This window comes from Podarcis pityusensis, assembly GCF_964106645.2.
Source record: "Podarcis pityusensis genome assembly, chromosome: 2".
In the NCBI taxonomy this organism is placed as follows: Eukaryota; Metazoa; Chordata; class Lepidosauria; order Squamata; family Lacertidae; genus Podarcis; species Podarcis pityusensis.
Window position 1 is genome coordinate 126,996,783 of NC_138029.1, and position 22,870 is coordinate 127,019,652.

Here is a 22,870-nt window from a genome sequence, read left to right on the forward strand (position 1 = left end):
GAAGTTGGGAAAAGGCGGGAAAAGCCGTTTCCCTCAGAGCAGCAGCCGCCGCCGCCTTCCCGGCGGAGGGGCGGGGCCAGGGCTGTTTCGTCACTGGTCCTTGCCCCGCCCTCCCTCCGCCTCTCCCTTTCCCCGTTTCGTGCTCTGAGGCGTCCGGGTCGCCGGCAGGGAGCATGCGCAGCTGCTCAGAGCCTCCTCTGCCCTCTGTGCGCTCGGCTTGCCAAGGGTTAACAGGAGCCGAGCTGGAATCCTAGAGAGGCCAGGAAGTGGGGGCGGGGGTCCCAGGTCCTCCAGAGCGGAAGCCCCTCCTCCTTCGTCCTCTGCCTCGGTGGCCCCTCCTGGGATCCAGTGAGTCTCCTCTCTCTTTCCCCTTGGGGCGCCCGGGGGAGAAGGGGGGTCCCAGGGCTGCAGGGGGAGGATACCCAAGGCAGGGAGCATCCTCCCCCCTCCTTCCTTTGCCCCTTTGGGGAGGGAAAAAGTGGCATGCCATTGGAACCCCCTTCCCCTTGCTTCTGACACAGCCTTTAACCCCTACAAGCTGCTCCTCTGCCTGCCAAGGAGGTCCCACCCTCCCCAGAAGAAAGCCTCTCTCTGTGGGCTCCTGCTCTCCATAGAGTTAAAAGGAACCAAACTGGATTCCTAGAGATGAGAGGAAAGAAAGACTTGGGGAGGAAGGTCCCCCAGAGCAAACGCCATGAAAGGGGAGGGGGTTGCTTGGTCATGGGTATGTGCCCAAGTTGGGTGAAGATTTCTTCATCGATATCGCAAAATACCGTAATACAGTGGACTCTCGGGCTACGTTTCCTTTTTTCAGGTTGCGAACATGGCAACTCCGGAAGTGTATTCTCCCGGGATTTGCTGCATGCGCAAAGTGCTTTACGTACATGCACAGAAGCAGTGCCTCTACTTGCAGAGTTTTTGCGGTACGTACAGACCCCCGGAACAAATTACATTCGTATCCAGAGGGTCTTCTGTAAATGTGCAGGGATATATGTGACATGTTCTGTTATCAGTGGTCATTCTATTGAGTTCTGGGTTCGTGAATTGTCTTAAACAGAAGAAAGGGAAACAGGATAGAGAGGAATTAACAGGTTAGCAGTTCACATCGTATAGCCAAACACCTAGTCAAGAGGCCTTTTGGTTGTGCTTAGATTAAGTGTAAGTAAGAGTTATCTTTCCTCTTCTGCTACCAATGAAACAGCGGAAAATCTTGGTCTGTTGATGAATTCGGGGGTGGGGTGGGGTTCAAAGCGAGGAGAATAATTGCTGTATTGATGAAGAAAAGTTTTTACTCTTTGATTCCTTACTGTGTTTGATGTTCATCTTATTGGAAGCTGCTCAGAGTAGCTGGGGCAACCCAGTCAGATGGGCGGCATAACAGAAGTAGTAGTAATAGTAGTAATAGTAATAGTAATAGTAATAATTATGTATTACTATTACAGTGGTACTTTGGGTTAAGAACTTAATACGTTCTGGAGGTCTGTTCTTAACCTGAAACTGTTCTTAACCTGAAGCACCACTTTAGCTAATGGGGCCTCCTGCTGACGCTGTGCCGCCAGAGCACGATTTCTGTTCTCATGCTGAAGCAAAGTTTTTAACCCAAATTACTATTTCTGGGTTAGCGGAGTCTGTAACTTGAAGCGTATGTAACCCGAGGTACCACTGTAATTTGTTCCGGAGGTCCATTCTTAACCTGAAACTGTTATTAACCTGAGACATGATTTCGCTACCGGCACACGATTTCCGTTCTGAACTTGGGGCAGAGTTCTCAACTCAAGGTAATTCTTCCAGGTTAGCGGAGTTTGTAACCTGAATCGTTTGTAACCTGACGTGTTTGTAAGTCGAGGTCCCACAGTACTGCGCTGAAATTTAAATTTAGACCAGCCAGACTGAGCCAAATTCTGATGGTGTGTGTCCCCCCCCTACCCAAGAGATAGTAACTTCTGCTTATATTTAAATTTAGACCAGCCAGATTAAGACAAATTCTGATGGTGTCTCTCCCCCCCCCCCCCCCCGAGTCTTTATTTTTCTCTCGTGGAGTTTAAAAACAGCTTAAAACAACTTACAACCACAATATGTTCAGAGTCTGAAGTGCAGCCTTGATTGCTAGCAAAAGCCATCCACGTTTGTCTGGGGACATTTTTCTGATCTTGACAGAGTGCCAATTTTATAACAGAACAATGCATTTGCTTTGTAGGGTTTGCCAGCACCTCTAATTCGGACGGGAAGAACTTTGCAGAAGAAAAAAGGGACTCCTTCTCATCTCTTGGAAGCTTCCTGAGAGCACAGATGGATGAGCAAGACTCGGTTGGACCTAAAGCAGGAATAGGCCCGGCCACTGAAGATGGGAGCACTGAGGGATTCTGGGAAAACGCTATGCGGAAGATCCTATGTGAGGAGGACACCCTCTGCTCAGATGTTCAGAGCCAGCAGCTCAAGCAGTTCTACCAGGAGGCCAAAGGACCCCGAGAGGTTTGCAGCCGACTCTACCACCTTGTCTGTCAGTGGCTGAAGCCAGAAAGGAACACAAAAGCTGAGATGCTGGACATGGTGATCTTGGAGCAGTTCCTGGCTGTCCTTCCACCCGAGATAGAGAGCTGGATGAGGGAATGTGGAGCGGAGACCAGTTCCCAGGCAGTGGCCCTGGCCGAAGGTTTCCTCTTGAGTCAGGCAGAGGAGAGGAAGCAGGCAGAGCAGCAGGTGAGAGAGACTTTCCTCTGGAAACTCCCAAGGGGCTCCAAACCAGAGCAAGAGTATCCCAAAATGTGGTACTAATGTCCCATCCCTTTATGGATCAGATCCTAGCAATGCGATCTGGTACCCCTAGAGTGTTTGCCTCTTCCGTTACTTTTCTAATCCTCCTCCCAATTATCTCTTTGGAATCTTTGTTGCTCTTTCAGGGAAAGGATCTGATGGCAGAAATGGGTCCCAATTCCTCAGAGGCAAGGAGGACTCCGATGGAAACCAGAGAGAGACCACTGGGTAAGGAGAGTGTTATTTCTCTCTTTGGTCACATCCTAGGGATTCGATTCCGTGGGTTCTTTTCCGCTTTTATGGGGATGTGGTTGGGCCCAAGAGCCCAAAGGAGCAGAGATGTATTTTTGCACAACTAAAAGATGAAGTTGTACAAATGTCTCAGTAGGATAGACTTCTTCAAAAGTCCATCTGAAATTAGAGATGCAGTCCTGAACATCGGAGAAAAGCAGGCATTTATGGCTTCCCACTTTCCTTTGTCTCTGGCAGGTGACCGGATGATGCCAGCAAGACCTCGTGCGTCTTTTCATGGTGGAGAAGGGGAAGCAGCGGCTATAGAAGCAGATCAGGTAGGGGGCATGAGACTTGTAGGGAGAGAGGCCGAGGGGTGGGGCAGCCAGAATGCTTGGAAGAAAAAAATGTGGAGTTCCACCCATTTACACAAAGATTAGGATCCATTTTAAAAATAATAAAGTAATTCCAACGAGATGTTAAAATAAGCATTCATACCATGTGGAGCAAAACAATCCCATTTAAACAACACAGCAATTAACAGGCAGAAAACAACGGAGCAATGTGTGGTAGATCATCTTTATGCTGTCTAAGAGGAGGACATTTCCCTTTTTCTTTTAGGGTCTGGTGTGCTTTGAGGATGTCGCTGTTAATTTCACGGACAAGGAGTGGGCGTTGCTGGATCCTGACCAGAGAGCTCTGTATAAGGAGGTCATGGAGGAGAATCATGGACTCCTGGATTCTCTGGGTAAGATTCTCTGAGGATCATCATATCTGTTTTGAAATTCCATAAATCTCTCCTTGCGAGGAATCTCCAAGGTTTGGATGGAACTCAGTAGCGCCACCTACACCACCTACAAATCTCCATTTGGAATGGAGGGTGATTGGCGGTGTTGTCTGCGAATATCTGTCAGTCAATGGAGACAGAGCAGATTTCGTGATTGGGCCAAACAAAATTAATTGAATCTCAGGTTCCCGTAAGTATGTCAGCTAATACCAGCCAACAAAGGCAGTTAACTCTGTAGTAAGAATTCCCATCTAATCCCCTTCATTTCTTCTTATTTCACAACTGTTCATTAGCGATGTTCAATAATCAACAATTGTGAACGGTCGTTCTTCCTGAGGCTCTAATTAGTTTCTCTCTATATGTACAGTCATACCTTGGAACTTGAATGCCTTGGTACGTGTATGCTTTGGCTCCCAAATGATTGAAAATTCAAAATGAGTGTTCCGGTTTTCGAACGCTTTTCGGAAGTCAAATGCTCAGCGCAGCTTCCAATTGAGTACAGGAAGCTAAGTCAATTGGAAGCAGCGCCTTGGTTTTTGATCAGTTCTGGGAGTCGAACAGAACCGTTCGAGAACCAAGGGACAACTGGATATTAGTGTAACAATACCACTTAACATCTATATGATATAAAAGGGAAATTTATTTTTATTACACTGCATTTGTTCCACAATTTTTTTCCTCTTTTAAAAATCGTTCTTCCACACACTCTTTCCCTTTTTTATTCCTTTCTCTTTTTACATCTTTATGAACAAAATATATTTCAATAAGATATTAATATTTTAAAATGCAGTGGTACCTCGGTTTTCAAACAGCTTAGTTCTCAAACTACTTGGAACCCGAACACTTCAAACCCAGAAATGAGTCTTCCAGTTTTTGAACCCTTTTCGGAAGCCGAACGTGCTCCAATTTGAGTGCACACTTCTGTTTTGAGCGAGCAGCTTGTCCCAGCAGTGATTGCCACCACTACCTTCCCTTCCCTTCCCTTCCCTCTGATGGGAAGCGCCTCTTTCCTTGCTACAAAGTGGAGTTGGGTGACTCCTCAGAATGTAAGTGACTCCGGAGTAGGGAGACTTGGAAGTTGGCGACTCTCCCCCAGCGGTGGGGGAACTATGCTGGGCAGGTTGACCTTCCCATCCCTTTGCCTTCCCTCCCTCCCCTCGTTCCAAGCCCGACCCCAAGCAAGATCCGGGCGTAGCAGCGTGGGTGCCACATTCCCGAGCAGGAGATAGGGGCGCTCGCACTGTGCGCAGGCTCCAGCCCACCTGACTCAGCATCTGGCAGCTAGGAGAGCAGCAGCTGCCGCCTCCTCTCTGCGCTCTGGTGCTGCTGCTGCATTCCTGTTCCATCACGCCAGGGATGTGCAGGCAGTACCGGTCTGGCTGGCCCAAGGCTGCCGCTGTGACATGCTGCCCAAAGTGGAGACAGAAGCCCTGGGACTTGCCCAGGTGAATGGGGAGCATGGGCAGATGCTGGAAAACATGCAGAGGGGAGAGCAAGCAAGCGAGAGAGCTGCTTTGGGGAGAGAGAAATTTTGCCTCCCTTTCCTTCCTCCCACTTAAACTCCCCTCCCCCCCCCCCCCGCATCCAGTTAGCCACATCCTTCCCCACTGTCCCTCCAATGGCAATGGGTAGATCACTGCCAGCTTTTGATACTGGGTAGTAGATGGCACCCTGGTTGCTTTCACTTTATGGATCAACGGTCTCATTAGAGAGTAAAATTCATGTTAAACTGCTGTTTTATGGATTGTTTTTAATTGTCTGGAACGGATTAATCCATTTCGCATTACAGTGGTACCTCTAGTTACGAACTTAATTTGTTCCGGAGGTCCTTTCTTAACCTGAGGCATGCTTTCGCTAATGGGGCCTCCCGCTGCCGCCGCGCTGCTGGCACACAATTCCCATTCTCATCCTGGGTCAAACTTCTAAAGTCAAGGTAACTACTTCTAGGTTAGCGGAGTTTGTTACCTGAAGCATTTGTAACCTGACGCATTTGTAACTCGAGGTACCAGTGTACTTTCTATGGGAAAGCTCGCTTTGGTTTTGGGATACAATTCAAGAACAGTTTAAGTTTGAGAACCAAGGTACCACTGTAATCGATTTTATAATTGCAGGTGGTGATGAAATGGAAATTAATAACAAGTGGGAGCAATACAGAATCCACACAGTGGAGAAGCAATATAAATACTCAAAGTGTGAAGAGAGCTTTAGTCAGAGGTCCCAGTCCACTTCTCATCAAAGAAATCCCATTGGGAATAAACCCTATCCATGTTACGAATGTGGAAAGAGCTTCAGCCAGAGCACCCATCTCACTTCCCATCAAAGAACTCATACAGGGGAGAAACCCTATCAGTGCTTGGAATGTGGAAAGACCTTCAGTCGGAGCGACTCTCTCACTTCCCATCAAAGAAGTCATACAGGGGAGAAACCCTATCAGTGCTTCGAATGTGGAAAGAACTTCAGTCAGAGCACCCATCTCACTTCCCATCAAAGAATTCATACAGGGGAGAAACCCTATCAGTGCTTGGAATGTGGAAAGAGCTTCAGTCGGAGCAACTCTCTCACTTTCCATCAAAGAGTTCATACAGGGGAGAAACCCTATCAGTGCTTCAAATGTGGAAAGAGCTTCAGTCAGAGCACCCATCTCACTTTCCATCAAATAATTCATACAGGGGAGAAACCATATCAGTGCTTGGAATGTGGAAAGACCTTTAGTCGGAGCAACTCTCTCACTTCCCATCAAAGAAGTCATACAGGGGAGAAACCCTATCAGTGCTTGGAATGTGGAAAGAGCTTCAGTCACAACGGCTCTCTCACTTCCCATCAAAGAAGTCATACAGGGGAGAAGCCTTTTGAGTGCTTGGAATGTGGAAAGAGCTTCAGTCGGAGTAGCAATCTTGCTTCCCATCAAACAATTCATACAGGGGAGAAACGCTATCAGTGCTTGGAATGTGGAAAGAGCTTCAGTCAGAGCAACTCTCTCACTTCCCATCAAAGAATTCATAGTGGGGAGAAACCCTATCAGTGCCAGGAATGTGGAAAGAGCTTCAGTCACAACGGCTCTCTCACTTCCCATCAAAGAAGTCATACAGGGGAGAAACCCTATCAGTGCTTGGAATGTGGAAAGAGCTTCAGTCGGAGTAGCAATCTTGCTTCCCATCAAACAATTCATACAGGGGAGAAACGCTATCAGTGCTTGGAATGTGGAAAGAGCTTCAGTCGGAGTGACTCTCTCACTTCCCATCAAAGAAGTCATACAGGGGAGAAACCCTATCAGTGCCAGGAATGTGGAAAGAGCTTCAGTCACAGCTACAAATTCACTTCCCATCAAAGAACTCACAGTGGGGAGAAACCATAGCAATTGCTGTGTAGTAATTTTATTTCAGGAAACTTTAATTTCTATTCCCAACAGTGTTCTTGTGCTTCTTCAGCTCAGCAGAGAAGTCAGCCCTGCCTCTCAAAGCTATCGAGTGCTAACCCGGTGCCCAATATTCTTCAAATATGTATCCAGATCTGCAGTGTGGAAGTCAATGGCCAAGATGCTGAATTCAGGCTTTTCTTTGTGGGAAGGCTAGGTCTAGAAGTCTCTTGCTACTCTTCTCCTTCGATCCTTCAAACCATTTCCTGAGTGCATGCCAGGAGCAAAGAATTGCGTCCCCAAGGGAGAAAGAATTATCTGTGTATTATACATCAAAGGCTGTTGGGAACAGCAGTAAGCTTGTGGAGTGAGACCAGATCTTGACCGGAGACATTTTTGTCAGTGTCTGGCATATATTCCTTGAGCAGGTGACTCTGTTCCCTTTCCTCCTCAGTGTTAACGGAGCGTCAGTCCATCACAACAGATGAGGTATTTTTGATGATGATGATTTATCCTGCCCATCTGGCTGGGTTTCTCTAACCACTTTAGGTAACAGCAACAACCGGGAAAAGATAGACATAAAATTTTACAAGGACAGGAAGGAACACTACGGACAGGATAGAATCATAGAATCATAGAGTTGGAAGAGACCACAAGGGCCATCGAGTCCAACCCCCTGCCAAGCAGGAAACACCATCAGAGCACTCCTGACATATGGTTGTCACGCCTCTGCTTAAAGACCTCCAAAGAAGGAGACTCCACCACACTCCTTGGCAGCAAATTCCACTGCCAAACAGCTCTTACTGTCAGGAAGTTCTTCCTAATGTTTAGGTGGAATCTTCTTGTAGTTTGGATCCATTGCTCCGTGTCCGCTTCTCTGGAGCAGCATAAAACAACCTTTCTCCCTCCTCTATGTGACATCCTTTTATATATTTGAACATGGCTATCATATCACCCCTTAACCTCCTCTTCTCCAGGCTAAACATGCCCAGCTCCCTTAGCCGTTCCTCATAAGGCATCGTTTCCAGGCCTTGGACCATTTTGGTTGCCCTCCTCTGGACACGTTCCAGTTTGTCAGTGTCCTTCTTGAACTGTGGTTCCCGGAACTGGACACAGTACTCCAGGTGAGGTCTGACCAGAGCAGAATACAGTGGCACTATTACTTCCCTTGATCTAGATGCTATAGTCCTATTGATGCAGCCCAGAATTGCATTGGCTTTTTTAGCTGCCGCGTCACACTGTTGGCTCATGTCAAGTTTGTGGTCAACCACGACTCCTAGATCCTTTTCACATGTACTGCTCTCAAGCCAGGTGTCCCCCATCTTGTATTTGTGCCTCTCATTTTTTTTGCCCAAGTGCAATACTTTACATTTCTCCCTGTTAAAATTCATCTTGTTTGTTTTGGCCCAATTCTCTAATCTATCAAGGTCGTTTTGAAGTGTGATCCTGTCCTCTGGGGTGTTAGCCACCCCTCCCAGTTTGGTGTCATCTGCAAATTTGATCAGGATGCCCTTGAGTCCATCATCCAAGTCGTTGATAAAGATGTTGAATAAGACCGGGCCCAAGACACAACCCTGTGGCACCCCACACTGGATAATTGCCAGAACAAGGAGGTAGTTTGAATCCTTCATTTGTAGTCTTATAAATCATTTAATGTGTCAACACAAACAGAAGTTATTAATATTACAGTTGTTGTATAAGGGATTATTATTATGACTGTAAAGTAATTGAAATTTATAAGATTTCGGAATGCCGAAGTAAAGAAAATCATCAATTATACAACAAATCAACAACACCAAAGCTGGCTTATGAATACAAATATTAAGGACAATTTTACTAGAATAGGTATATAAACTCATAAACCTACTAAACAAAAAGCAAACTAAAGTGCAATGTGCATAACCAAGCCTGGAGATACTCATAAACATAGAATGAACTAATGTCTCTCTTTACTATATCGGTTGTGTATGCGGTAAGTATTACATTACACGGCTGGAGCAAACAAATCGTTCTGCAGATAGTCATTCACTGGAAGCACAAAACCATAAACGTAGGAGCAGTTGCGAGATAGCGTTCTTCCAATAGTCATTCCTCTTCATTAAGAGATAGATGCTATCCGAAGGAGTTAATTCAAACAGCCTTTGAAAGGGCTAAAAGAACTAGGCAGGATTTGTTGGTACCGAAACCTAAAAACAAACAGGACAGGCTTTTTTGTTCTATAGAATACAATTATTTATCTTCTCCTATTTAAAGGGTGATTAAGCGACAGTGTAACTGATAACTAATAAAAATTATTATTAAACAAATCTGATGATAGCTTGGCCAGTCCAATACAAAAATTTCTTAATTTTTACATTTTTGTTTCTCCCTCAAATGTCTTAGCAGATCATTGTAGGTATCCCATGTAAGGAATGATAATTGGAGCTTTTCAGATTGCTTTTCCAGAATAAATGATGCTTTTATTGCTTTTTCATAAAGGTCATAAGGTTGCAACAGCTAGGGCGTAGGTTGCAACAGTTAGCATATTTTTAATATAGCTTGTGCCTAGGCTAACTACACGGAAGTTGTATCTTTAGAACAAATTGTGGTTAAGATGTTAGCAAGAAGAACAGAACTAGGGAGCTAATGTCTTGAAAGTGGCCAGGATGTGGCTTTCTTGCTAAAACTAGTATGTCAAGGGTTGAAGAGGTAAGACCCAAAAAGGGAATTCACATATACGGTGGAACCTCAGCTCCTGTATGCCTTGGGAGCCGAACGCTTCAGCTCCCAAATGAATGAAAACCGGAAGTAATTGTTCCGGTTTTTGAACAGTTTCTGGAAGCCAAATGCTTGGTGCTGCTTCCATGGCTTCTGCTTGGCTGCAGGAGCTTCCAATCAGAAGCCATGAATGCGCGGCGTGGCTTCCGCATCTTCTGATTGGCTGCAGGAAGCTTCTGTAACCAATCAGAAGCCGCGCCTTGGTTCCTGAACTGTTTCAGGAATCTAACAGACTCACGGAATGGAATGAGTTTGGAAACCAAGGTTACACTGTATGAGAGAAGGTTGATGAATTCATGGGAATGGGAAATGTCAACAGTGGTGGAGAATTTACTATTTTAATTAGGTGGTCATGATAGGCTGTAAATCTTGCACACCCCCAAACAATGGGGAGACAAGGGAGGGAATTTTGCAGTCATTGAAAGGTTATGTGCCCGTGTTTCATTGAATCTGGGTGAGCCTGAAAACAAAACACCAAGGTGGTTTTTCCCAATAGAAGCAAAGACAAGTAAGGGAAATCAACATGGGGGACAAATGAGTGTGAGATATAAAAGTCCAGGTCTCAAAATTATTTATTATTACATTCATTTTTATTGCCAAGATTCTCACCATCCACAATAGTTTCATTCTTATCACTATTTCTATTTCTTTTTATATTTCTTTCCAAATCTTCGCATCATTATCATTTTAGTTATTAGGATTATTTGCCGAAAAGACCCTGATGTTGGGAAAATTGGAGGGCACAAGGAGAAGGGGACGATGGAGGACGAGGTGATTAGACACTGTTCTTCTGAGCTACCAGCATGAGTTTGACCAAACTGTGGGAGGCAGTGGAAGACAGGAGTGCCTGGCGTGCTCTGGTCCATGGGGTCACAAAGAGTCGGACACAACTAAATGACTAAACAGCAACATCACACTCCTAAATATTTCACTTTTTTCTCTATTTTCCTTGTACCTGTTCTAATAACCCATTATAATAACCCATCTTCTGGAAACTTCACACAATGTTGTTTCTAGGAATAAATGACTCTGATCCATCCAACGTATTATACAGGGCAGGTGGCAACCCTGCATGATGTGACTGTTGATCCTTAGCTGGGGTGGGGGGCAGATGGGGTCCTGCCACGATGGCAGGAGGGAGCAAGGCTATCTGCCTGTTCCCGCTCCCCTCCCACACCTGACCTTCCTTTACGCCCCTCCTGCCCCCCCCAACACACCCTATACCAGATGAAGCAGGGTTGCCACTTCTCCCAACAGCATGCAGTGGGTTCGCTACCTGTACATGTACTTCTTTGACTGGCAGGAGTTCTTCTATTTTGCTGACGACCGAGGGAAGATTGTGGCCATGTTCCCGGAGGAGGAGCCCCACATCCAAAAGTGGGACAAGGACTACCTGCAAGGCTTCAAGGCCATGGTGGATGGCTTCTGCTGGGGCCACTAAAGGATCCTTGGGCCCTTCTTGCACCCCAGTTTTCTCTCTCACACACAGACAAACACAAGTGCAACGCCTGAGGCGGAGGAGCCTCTTCATTTCTCCTCAGTAGCAGCGGAGGAGGAGTGGGGGGAAGGGATGGCACTATAAAGGACTATTTCGAAATCCATTTGAATAAATGGATTTAAATACTTAATGGCATGCAGGCAAAACTTGGTGAAAGGGACTTTTTTAATAAAGGAAAATGCCTTTCTAAAGAAGCAGATAGAAGCTCCAAAAGCAAGAGATATGAACAGAAATCTCGCAGAATGGAAAGAAATCCCCCGATAAACGAGGGAGCCCAGGGAAACTGCCGCCTGGTCTGCCAGGAATCGGCCTCCTTGGCGCCTAAAACTGAGGGGAAGGTCAGGTTTCGAAAGGCGGGAAGTTGGGAAAAGGCGGGAAAAGCCGTTTCCCTCAGAGCAGCCACCGCCGCCTTCCCGGCGGAGGGGCGGGGCCAGGGCTGTTTCGTCACGGGTCCTTGCCCCGCCCTCCCTCCGCCTCTCCCTTTCCCCGTTTCGTGCTCTGAGGCGTGCGGGTCGCCGGCAGGGAGCATGCGCAGCTGCTCAGAGCCTCCTCTGCCCTCTGTGCGCTCGGCTTGCCAAGGGTTAACAGGAGCCGAGCTGGAATCCTAGAGAGGCCAGGAAGTGGGGGCGGGGGTCCCAGGTCCTCCAGAGCGGAAGCCCCTCCTCCTTCGTCCTCTGCCTCGGTGGCCCCTCCTGGGATCCAGTGAGTCTCCTCTCTCTTTCCCCTTGGGGCGCCCGGGGGAGAAGGGGGGTCCCAGGGCTGCAGGGGGAGGATACCCAAGGCAGGGAGCATCCTCCCCCCTCCTTCCTTTGCCCCTTTGGGGAGGGAAAAAGTGGCATGCCATTGGAACCCCCTTCCCCTTGCTTCTGACACAGCCTTTAACCCCTACAAGCTGCTCCTCTGCCTGCCAAGGAGGTCCCACCCTCCCCAGAAGAAAGCCTCTCTCTGTGGGCTCCTGCTCTCCATAGAGTTAAAAGGAACCAAACTGGATTCCTAGAGATGAGAGGAAAGAAAGACTTGGGGAGGAAGGTCCCCCAGAGCAAACGCCATGAAAGGGGAGGGGGTTGCTTGGTCATGGGTATGTGCCCAAGTTGGGTGAAGATTTCTTCATCGATATCGCAAAATACCGTAATACAGTGGACTCTCGGGCTACGTTTCCTTTTTTCAGGTTGCGAACATGGCAACTCCGGAAGTGTATTCTCCCGGGATTTGCTGCATGCGCAAAGTGCTTTACGTACATGCACAGAAGCAGTGCCTCTACTTGCAGAGTTTTTGCGGTACGTACAGACCCCCGGAACAAATTACATTCGTATCCAGAGGGTCTTCTGTAAATGTGCAGGGATATATGTGACATGTTCTGTAATCAGTGGTCATTCTATTGAGTTCTGGGTTCGTGAATTGTCTTAAACAGAAGAAAGGGAAACAGGATAGAGAGGAATTAACAGGTTAGCAGTTCACATCGTATAGCCAAACACCTAGTCAAGAGGCCTTTTGGTTGTGCTTAGATTAAGTGTAAGTAAGAGTTATTTTTCCTCTTCTGCTACCAATGAAACAGCGGAAAATCTTGGTCTCTTGATGAATTCGGGGGTGGGGTGGGGTTCAAAGCGAGGAGAATAATTGCTGTATTGATGAAGAAAAGTTTTTACTCTTTGATTCCTTACTGTGTTTGATGTTCATCTTATTGGAAGCTGCTCAGAGTAGCTGGGGCAACCCAGTCAGATGGGCGGCATAACAGAAGTAGTAGTAATAGTAGTAATAGTAATAGTAATAATTATGTATTACTATTACAGTGGCACTTTGGGTTAAGAACTTAATACGTTCTGGAGGTCTGTTCTTAACCTGAAACTGTTCTTAACCTGAAGCACCACTTTAGCTAATGGGGCCTCCCGCTGACGCTGCGCCGCCAGAGCACGATTTCTGTTCTCATGCTGAAGCAAAGTTCTTAACCCAAATTACTATTTCTGGGTTAGCGGAGTCTGTAACTTGAAGCGTATGTAACCCGAGGTACCACTGTAATTCGTTCCGGAGGTCCATTCTTAACCTGAAACTGTAATTAACCTGAGACATGCTTTCGCTACCGGCACACGATTTCCGTTCTCAACTTGGGGCAGAGTTCTCAACTCAAGGTAATTCTTCCAGGTTAGCGGAGTTTGTAACCTGAATCGTTTGTAACCTGACGTGTTTGTAAGTCGAGGGCCCACAGTACTGCGCTGAAATTTAAATTTAGACCAGCCAGACTGAGACAAATTCTGATGGTGTGTGTCCCCCCCCTACCCAAGAGATAGTAACTTCTGCTTATATTTAAATTTAGACCAGCCAGATTAAGACAAATTCTGATGGTGTCTCTCCCCCCCCCCCCCGAGTCTTTATTTTTCTCTCGTGGAGTTTAAAAACAGCTTAAAACAACTTACAACCACAATATGTTCAGAGTCTGAAGTGCAGCCTTGATTGCTAGCAAAAGCCATCCACGTTTGTCTGGGGACGTTTTTCTGATCCTGACAGAGTGCCAATTTTATAACAGAACAATGCATTTGCTTTGTAGGGTTTGCCAGCACCTCTAATTCGGACGAGAAGAACTTTGCAGGAAAAAAAAGGGACTCCTTCTCATCTCTTGGAAGCTTCCTGAGAGCACAGATGGATGAGCAAGACTCGGCTGGACCTAAAGCAGGAAGAGGCCATGCCACTGAAGATGGGAGCACTGAGGGATTCTGGGAAAACGCTATGCGGAAGATCCTATGTGAGGAGGACACCCTCCGCTCAGATGTTCAGAGCCAGCAGCTCAAGCAGTTCTACCAGGAGGCCAAAGGACCCCGAGAGGTATGCAGCCGACTCTACCACCTTGTCTGTCAGTGGCTGAAGCCAGAAAGGAACACAAAAGCTGAGATGCTGGACATGGTGATCTTGGAGCAGTTCCTGGCTGTCCTTCCACCCGAGATAGAGAGCTGGATGAGGGAATGTGGAGCGGAGACCAGTTCCCAGGCAGTGGCCCTGGCCGAAGGTTTCCTCTTGAGTCAGGCAGAGGAGAGGAAGCAGGCAGAGCAGCAGGTGAGAGAGACTTTCCTCTGGAAACTCCCAAGGGGCTCCAAACCAGAGCAAGAGTATCCCAAAATGTGGTACTAATGTCCCATCCCTTTATGGATCGGATCCTAGGAATGCGATCTGGTACCCCTAGAGTGTTTGCCTCTTCCGTTACTTTTCTAATCCTCCTCCCAATTATCTCTTTTGGTTGCTCTTTCAGGGAAAGGATCTGATGGCAGAAATGGGTCCCAATTCCTCAGAGGCAAGGAGGACTCCGATGGAAACCAGAGAGAGACCACTGGGTAAGGAGAGTGTTATTTCTCTCTTTGGTCACATCCTAGGGATTCGATTCCGTGGGTTCTTTTCCTCTTTTATGGGGATGTGGTTGGGCCCAAGAGCCCAAAGGAGCAGAGATGTATTTTTGCACAACTAAAAGATGAAGTTGTACAAATGTCTCAGTAGGATAGACTTCTTCAAAAGTCCATCTGAAATTAGAGATGCAGTCCTGAACATCGGAGAAAAGCAGGCATTCATGGCTTCCCACTTCCCTTTGTCTCTGGCAGGTGACCGGATGATGCCAGCAAGACCTCGTGCGTCTTTTCATGGTGGAGAAGGAGAAGCAGCGGCTATAGAAGCAGATCAGGTAGGGGGCATGAGACTTGTAGGGAGAGAGGCTGAGGGGTGGGGCAGCCAGAATGCTTGGAAGAAAAAAATGTGGAGTTCCACCCATTTACACAAAGATTAGGACCCATCATTAAAATAATAAAGTAATTCCAGCGAGATGTTAAAATAAGCATTCATACCATGTGGAGCAAAACAATCCCATTTAAACAACACAGCAATTAACAGGCAGAAAACAACGGAGCAATGTGTGGTAGATCATCTTTATGCTGTCTAAGAGGAGGACATTTCCCTTTTTCTTTTAGGGTCTGGTGTGCTTTGAGGATGTCGCTGTTAATTTCACGGACAAGGAGTGGGCGTTGCTGGATCCTGACCAGAGAGCTCTGTATAAGGAGGTCATGGAGGAGAATCATGGACTCCTGGATTCTCTGGGTAAGATTCTCTGAGGATCATCATATCTGTTTTGAAATTCCATAAATCTCTCCTTGCGATGAATCTCCAAGGTTTGGATGGAACTCAGTAGCGCCACCTACACCACCTGGAAATCTAATGCCCCCAGAAATCACTTGGAATGGAGGGTGATTGGTGGTGTTGTCTGCGAATATCTGTCAGTCAATGGAGACAGAGCAGGTTTCGTGATTGGGCCAAACAAAATTAATTGAATCTCAGGTTCCCGCAAGTATGTCAGCTAATACCAGCCAACAAAGGCAGTTAACTCTGTAGTAAGAATTCCCATCTAATCCCCTTCATTTCTTCTTATTTCACAACTGTTCATTAGCGATGTTCAATAATCAACAATTGTGAACGGTCGTTCTTCCTGGGGCTCTAATTAGTTTCTCTCTATATATACAGTCATACCTTGGAACTTGAATGCCTTGGTACGTGTATGCTTTGGCTCCCAAATGATTGAAAATTCAAAATGAGTGTTCCGGTTTTCGAACGATTTTCGGAAGTCAAATGGTCAGCGCAGCTTCCAATTGAGTACAGGAAGCTAAGTGAATTGGAAGCAGCACCTTGGTTTTTGATCAGTTCTGGGAGTCGAACAGAACCGTTCGAGAACCAAGGGACAACTGGATATTAGTGTAACAATACCACTTAACATCTATATGATATAAAAGGGAAATTTATTTTTATTACACTGCATTTGTTCCACAATTTTTTTCCCTTTTTTAAAAATCGTTCTTCCACACACTCTTTCCCTTTTTTATTCCTTTCTCTTGTATTACATCTTTATGAACAAAATATATTTCAATAAGATATTAATATTTTAAAATGCAGTGGTACCTCGGTTTTCAAACAGCTTAGTTCTCAAACTACTTGGAACCCGAACACTTCAAACCCAGAAATGAGTGTTCCAGTTTTTGAACCCTTTTCGGAAGCCGAACGTGCTCCAATTTGAGTGCACACTTCTGTTTTGAGCGAGCAGCTTGTCCCAGCAGTGACTGCCACCACTCCCTTCCCTTCCCTTCCCTTCCCTTCCCTTCCCTTCCCTTCCCTTCCCTTCCCTCTGATGGGAAGCGCCTCTTTCCTTGCTACAAAGTGGAGTTGGGTGGCTCCTCAGAATGTACGTGACTCCGGAGTAAGGAGACTTGGAAGCTGGCGACTCTCCCCCAGCGGTGGGGGAACTATGCTGGGCAGGTTGACCTTCCCATCCCTTCGCCTTCCCTCCCTCCCCTCGTTCCCAAGCCCGACCCCAAGCGAGATCCAGACGAAGCAGCGTGGGTGCCACATTCCCAAGTGGGGGGATTGGGGCGCTCGCTCTGTGCGCAGGCTCCAGCCCACCTGACTCAGCATCTGGCAGCTAGGAGAGCAGCTGCCGCCTCCTCTCTGCGCTCTGGTGCTGCTGCTGCATTCCTGTTCCATCACGCCAGGGATGTGCAGGCAGTACCGGCCTGGCTGGCCCAAGGCTGCCGCTTTGACATGCTGCCCAAAGTGGAGACAGAAGCCCTGGGACTCGCCCAGGTGAATGGGGAGCATGGGCAGATGCTGGAAAACATGCAGAGGGGAGAGCAAGCAAGCGAGAGAGCTGCTTTGGGGAGAGAGAACTTTTGCCTCCCTTTCCTTCCTCCCACTTAAACTCCCCCCCCCCCGCATCCAGTTAGCCACCTCCTTCCCCACACGCATCCTAAGCACACTCCTCTTCCCTCCAGTTTGAGTGTTTTTCGTTCCCCCCACTTAAACTCCCCTTCCGCATCCAGCTAGCCACCTCCTTCCCCACATGCACCCCTTGTCCCTCCAGTTTGAGTCCCCCCCTTAAACTCCCCTCTTCCACCCCTGTCCCTCCAATGGCAATGGGTAGATCACTGCCAGTTTTTGATACTGGGTAGTAGATGGCACCCTGGTTGCTTTCATTTTATGGATCAACGGTCTCATTAGATAGTAAAATTCATGTTAAACTGCTGTTTTATGGGTTGTTTTTAATTGTCTGTAACGGATTAATCCATTTCGCATTACAGTGGTACCTCTAGTTACGAACTTAATTTGTTCCGGAGGTCCGTTCTTAACCTGAGGCATGCTTTCGCTAATGGGGCCTCCCACTGCCGCCGCGCCGCTGGCACACAATTCCCATTCTCATCCTGGGTCAAAGTTCTCAAGTCAAGGTAACTACTTCCAGGTTAGCGGAGTTTGTTACCTGAAGCATTTGTAACCTGACGCATTTGTAACTCGAGGTACCACTGTACTTTCTATGGGAAAGCTCGCTATGGTTTTGGGATACAATTCCAGAACAGTTTAAGTTTGAGAACCAAGGTACCACTGTAATCGGTTTTATAATTGCAGGTGGTGATGAAATGGCAATTAATAACAAGTGGGAGCAATACAGAATCCACACAGTGGAGAAGCAATATAAATACTCAAAGTGTGAAGAGAGCTTTAGTCAGAGGTCCCAGTCCACTTCTCATCAAAGAAATCCCATTGGGAATAAACCCTATCCATGTTACGAATGTGGAAAGAGCTTCAGCCAGAGCACCCGTCTCACTTCCCATCAAAGAAGTCATACAGGGGAGAAACCATATCAGTGCTTTGAATGTGGAAAGAGCTTCAGTTATAGTAGCAATCTTACTTCCCATCAAAGAATCCATAATGGGGAGAAACCCTATCAGTGCTTGGAATGTGGAAAGACCTTTAGTCGGAGCGACTCTCTCACTTCCCATCAAAGAAGTCATACAGGGGAGAAACCCTATCAGTGCTTGGAATGTGGAAAGAGCTTCAGTCAGAGCAGCAATCTCACTTCCCATCAAAGAAGTCATACAGGAGAGAAACGCTATCAGTGCTTAGAATGTGGAAAGACCTTTAGTCGGAGCGACTCTCTCACTTCCCATCAAAGAAGTCATACAGGGGAGAAACCCCATCAGTGCTTGGAATGTGGAAAGACCTTCAGTCGGAGTGACTCTCTCACTTCCCATCAAAGAAGTCATACAGGGGAGAAACCCTATCAGTGCTTGGAATGTGGAAAGTCCTTCAGTCAGAGTAGCAATCTTGCTTCCCATCAAACAATTCATACAGGGGAGAAACGCTATCAGTGCTTGGAATGTGGAAAGACCTTTAGTCGGAGCGACTCTCTCACTTCCCATCAAAGAGTTCATAGTGGGGAGAAACCATATCAGTGCTTGGAATGTGGAAAGAACTTCAGTCAGAGCACCCATCTCACTTCCCATCAAATAATTCATACAGGGGAGAAGCGATATCAGTGCTTCGAATGTGGAAAGAGCTTCAGTCAGAGCGCCTCTCTCACTTCCCATCAAAGAAGTCATACAGGGGAGAAACCCTATCAGTGCTTCGAATGTGGAAAGAACTTCAGTCAGAGCACCCATCTCACTTCCCATCAAAGAATTCATACAGGGGAGAAACCCTATCAGTGCATGGAATGTGGAAAGAGCTTCATTCAGAAGAATAATCTGACTTCCCATCAAAGAATTCATAGTGGAGAGAAAGCCTATCAGTGCTTGGAATGTGGAAAGAGCTTCAGTCACAGCTACAAATTCACTTCCCATCAAAGAACTCACAGTGGGGAGAAACCATAGCAATTGCTATGTAGTAATTTTATTTCAGGAAACTTTAATTTCTATTCCAACAGTGTTCTTGTGCTTCTTCAGCTCAGCAGAGAAGTCAGCCCTGTCTCTCAAAGCTATCGAGTGCTAACCCGGTGCCCAATATTCTTCAAATACGTAGCCAGATCTGCAGTGTGGAAGTCAATGGCCAAGATGTTGAATTCAGGCTTTTCTTTGTGGGAAGGCTAGGTCTAGAAATCTCTTGCTACTCTTCTCCTTCGATCCTTCAAACCATTTCCTGAGTGCATGCCAGGAGCAAAGAATTGCGTCCCCGAGGGAGAAAGAATTATCTGTGTATTATACATCAAAGGCTGTTGGGAACAGCAGTAAGCTTGTGGAGTGAGCACCAGATCTTGACCGGAGACATTTTTGTCAGTGTCTGGCATATATTCCTTGAGCAGGTGACTCTGTTCCCTTTCCTCCTCAGTGTTAATGGAGCGTCAGTCCATCACAACAGATGAGGTATTTTTGATGATGATGATTTATCCTGCCCATCTGGCTGGGTTTCCCTAACCACTTTAGGTAATAGCAACAACCGGGAAAAGATAGACATAACATTTTACAAGGACAGGAAGGAACACTACAGACAGGATAATTGCCACACACTATAAGAACAAGGAGGTAGTTTGAATCCTTCATTTGTAATCTTATAAATCATTTAATGTGTCAACACAAACAGAAGTTATTAATATTGCAGTTGTTGTATAAGGGATTATTATTATGACTGTAATGTAATTGAAATTTATAAGATTTTGGAATGCCGAAGTAAAGAAAATCATCAATTATACAACAAACCAACAACACCAAAGCTGGCTTATGAATACAAATATAAAGGACATTTTTACTAGAATAGGTATATAAACTCATAAACCTACTAAACAATAAGCAAACTAAAGTGCAATGTGCATAACCAAGCCTGGAGATACTCATAAACATAGAATGAACTAATGTCTCTCTTTACTATATCGGTTGTGTATGCGGTAAGTATTACATTACACAGCTGGAGCAAACAAATCGTTCTGCAGATAGTCATTCACTGGAAGCACAAAACCATAAACGTAGGAGCAGTTGCGAGATAGCATTCTTCCAATAGTCATTCCTCTTCATTAAGAGATAGAGGCTATCCGCAGGAGTTAAGTCAAACAGCCTTTGAAAGGGCTAAAAGAACTAGGCAGGATTTGTTGGTACCGAAACCTAAAAACAAACAGGACAGGCTTTTTTGTTCTATAGAATACAATTATTTATCTTCTCCTATTTAAAGGGTGATTAAGTGACAGTGTAATTGATAACTAATAAAAATTATTATTAAACAAATCTGATGATAGCTTGGCCAGTCCAATACAAAAATTTCTTAATTTTTACATTTTTGTTTCTCCCTCAAATGTCTTAGCAGATCATTGTAGGTATCCCATGTAAGGAATGATAATTGGAGCTTTTCATATTGCTTTTCCAGAATAAATGATGCTTTTATTGCTTTTTCATAAAGGTCATAAGGTTGCAAGAGCTAGGGCGTAGGTTGCAACAGTTAGCATATTTTTAATATAGCTTGTGGTTAGGCTACCTACAGGGAAGTTGTATCTTTAGAACAAATTGTGGTTAAGATGTTAGCAAGAAGAACAGAACTAGGGAGCAAATGTCTTGAAAGTGGCCAGGATGTGGCTTTCTTGCTAAAACTAGTATGTCAAGGGTTGAATACGTAAGACCCAAAAAGGGAATTCACAGATACGGTGGAACCTCAGCTTCTGTATGCCTTGGGAGCCGAACGCTCCAGCTCCCAAATGAATGAAAACCGGAAGTAATTGTTCCGGTTTTTGAACAGTTTCTGGAAGCCAAATGCTTGGTGCTGCTTCCATGGCTTCTGCTTGGCTGCAGGAGCTTCCAATCAGAAGCCATGAATGCGCGGCGTGGCTTCCGCATCTTCTGATTGGCTGCAGGAAGCTTCTGTAACCAATCAGAAGCCGCGCCTTGGTTCCTGAACTGTTTTAGGAATCTAACAGACTCACGGAATGGAATGAGTTTGGAAACCAAGGTTACACTGTATGAGAGAAGGTCGATGAATTCATGGTAATGGGAAATGTCAACAGTGGTGGAGAATTTACTATTTTAATTAGGTGGTCATGATAGGCTGTAAATCTTGCACACCCCCAAACAATGGGGAGACAAGGGAGGGAATTTTGCAGTCATTGTAAGGATATATGGCAGTGCTTCATTGAATCTGGGTGAGCCTGAAAACAAAACACCAAGGTGGTTTTTCCCAATAGAAGCAAAGACAAGTAAGGGAAATCAACATGGGGGACAAATGAGTGTGAGATATAAAAGTCCAGGTCTCAAAATTATTTATTATTACATTCATTTTTATTGCCAAGATTCTCACCATCCATGATAGTTTCATTCTTATCACTATTTCTATTTCTTTTTATATTTCTTTCCAAATCTTCACATCATTATCATTTTTGATATTAGGATTATTTGCCGAAAAGACCCTGGTGTTGGGAAAGATGGAGGGCACAAGGAGAAGGGGGCGACAGAGGACGAGATGGTTGGACAGTGTTCTCGAAGCTACCAGCATGAGTCTGACCAAACTGCGGGAGGCAGTGGAAGACAGGAGGGCGTGGTGTGCTCTGGTCCAGGGGGTCAGGAAGAGTCGGACACAACTAAACAACAACACCACCACACTCCTAAATATTTCACTTTTTTCTCTATTTTCCTTGCACCTGTTGTAAATAACCCATCTTCTGGAAACTTCACACAATGTTGTTTCTAGGAATAAATGACTGATCCATCCAACGTATTATACAGGGCAGGTGGCAACCCTGCATGATGTGACTGTTGATCCTTAGCTGGGGTGGGGGGCAGATGGGGTCCTGCCACGATGGCAGGAGGGAGCAAGGCTATCTGCCTGTTCCCGCTCCCCTCCCACACCTGACCTTCCTTTACGCCCCTCCTGCCCCCCCCAACACACCCTATACCAGATGAAGCAGGGTTGCCACTTCTCCCAACAGCATGCAGTGGGTTCGCTACCTGTACATGTACTTCTTTGACTGGCAGGAGTTCTTCTATTTTGCTGACGACCGAGGGAAGATTGTGGCCATGTTCGCAGTGGAGGAGCCCCACATCCAAAAGTGGGACAAGGACTACCTGCAAGGCTTCAAGGCCATGGTGGGTGGCTTCTGCTGGGGCCACTAAAGGATCCTTGGGCCCTTCTTGCACCCCAGTTTTCTCTCTCACACACAGACAAACACAAGTGCAACGCCTGAGGCGGAGGAGCCTCTTCATTTCTCCTCAGTAGCAGCGGAGGAGGAGTGGGGGGAAGGGATGGCACTATAAAGGACTATTTCGAAAGCCATTTGAATAAATGGATTTAAATGCTTAATGGCATGCAGGCAAAACTTGGTGAAAGGGACTTTTTTAATAAAGGAAAATGCCTTTCTAAAGAAGCAGATAGAAGCTCCAAAAGCAAGAGATATGAACAGAAATCACGCAGAATGGAAAGAAATCCCCCGATAAACGAGGGAGCCCAGGGAAACTGCCGCCTGGTCTGCCAGGAATCGGCCTCCTTGGAGCCTAAAACTGAGGGGAAGGTCAGGTTTCGAAAGGCGGGAAGTTGGGAAAAGGCGGGAAAAGCCGTTTCCCTCAGAGCAGCCACCGCCGCCTTCCCGGCGGAGGGGCGGGGCCAAGGCTGTTTCGTCACGGGTCCTTGCCCCGCCCTCCCTCCGCCTCTCCCTTTCCCCGTTTCATGCACTGAGGCGTCCGGGTCGCCGGCAGGGAGCATGCGCAGCTGCTCAGAGCCTCCTCTGCCC

General features: G+C 46.4%; 2 protein-coding genes across 6 annotated transcripts; both read left to right on the forward strand.

The window, feature by feature from the left end:
* The first annotated feature begins 148 nt into the window (after window positions 1–148).
* LOC308465876 (uncharacterized protein) lies at window positions 149–9,914 on the forward strand. Of its 3 annotated transcripts, XM_080986220.1 has the most exons (7): window positions 149–348; window positions 815–923; window positions 2,198–2,700; window positions 2,901–2,982; window positions 3,244–3,323; window positions 3,607–3,733; window positions 5,884–9,914. In XM_080986220.1, exons 2-7 carry the CDS (start codon window positions 824–826, stop codon window positions 7,125–7,127), a joined length of 2,136 nt encoding a protein of 711 aa, XP_080842346.1. In that variant the 5' UTR covers window positions 149–348; window positions 815–823; the 3' UTR covers window positions 7,128–9,914. The 3 variants fall into 3 exon arrangements, with proteins under 3 accessions (XP_080842346.1, XP_080842348.1, XP_080842347.1); XM_080986222.1 differs by lacking the exon at window positions 815–923; XM_080986221.1 differs by lacking the exons at window positions 149–348; window positions 815–923 and adding an exon at window positions 1,668–1,778.
* A 1,998-nt stretch (window positions 9,915–11,912) lies between these two features.
* LOC308465890 (uncharacterized protein) lies at window positions 11,913–20,865 on the forward strand. 3 transcript variants are annotated; one of them, XM_080986250.1, is made up of 7 exons: window positions 11,917–12,084; window positions 12,551–12,659; window positions 13,925–14,427; window positions 14,621–14,702; window positions 14,964–15,043; window positions 15,327–15,453; window positions 17,800–20,865. In XM_080986250.1, the coding sequence occupies exons 2-7, from the start codon at window positions 12,560–12,562 to the stop codon at window positions 19,041–19,043; spliced, it is 2,136 nt and encodes a 711-aa protein (XP_080842376.1). In that variant the 5' UTR covers window positions 11,917–12,084; window positions 12,551–12,559; the 3' UTR covers window positions 19,044–20,865. The 3 variants fall into 3 exon arrangements, with proteins under 3 accessions (XP_080842378.1, XP_080842376.1, XP_080842377.1); XM_080986252.1 differs by lacking the exon at window positions 12,551–12,659 and having other exon boundaries at window positions 11,913–12,084; XM_080986251.1 differs by lacking the exons at window positions 11,917–12,084; window positions 12,551–12,659 and adding an exon at window positions 12,675–13,508.
* Window positions 20,866–22,870: the final 2,005 nt, after the last annotated feature.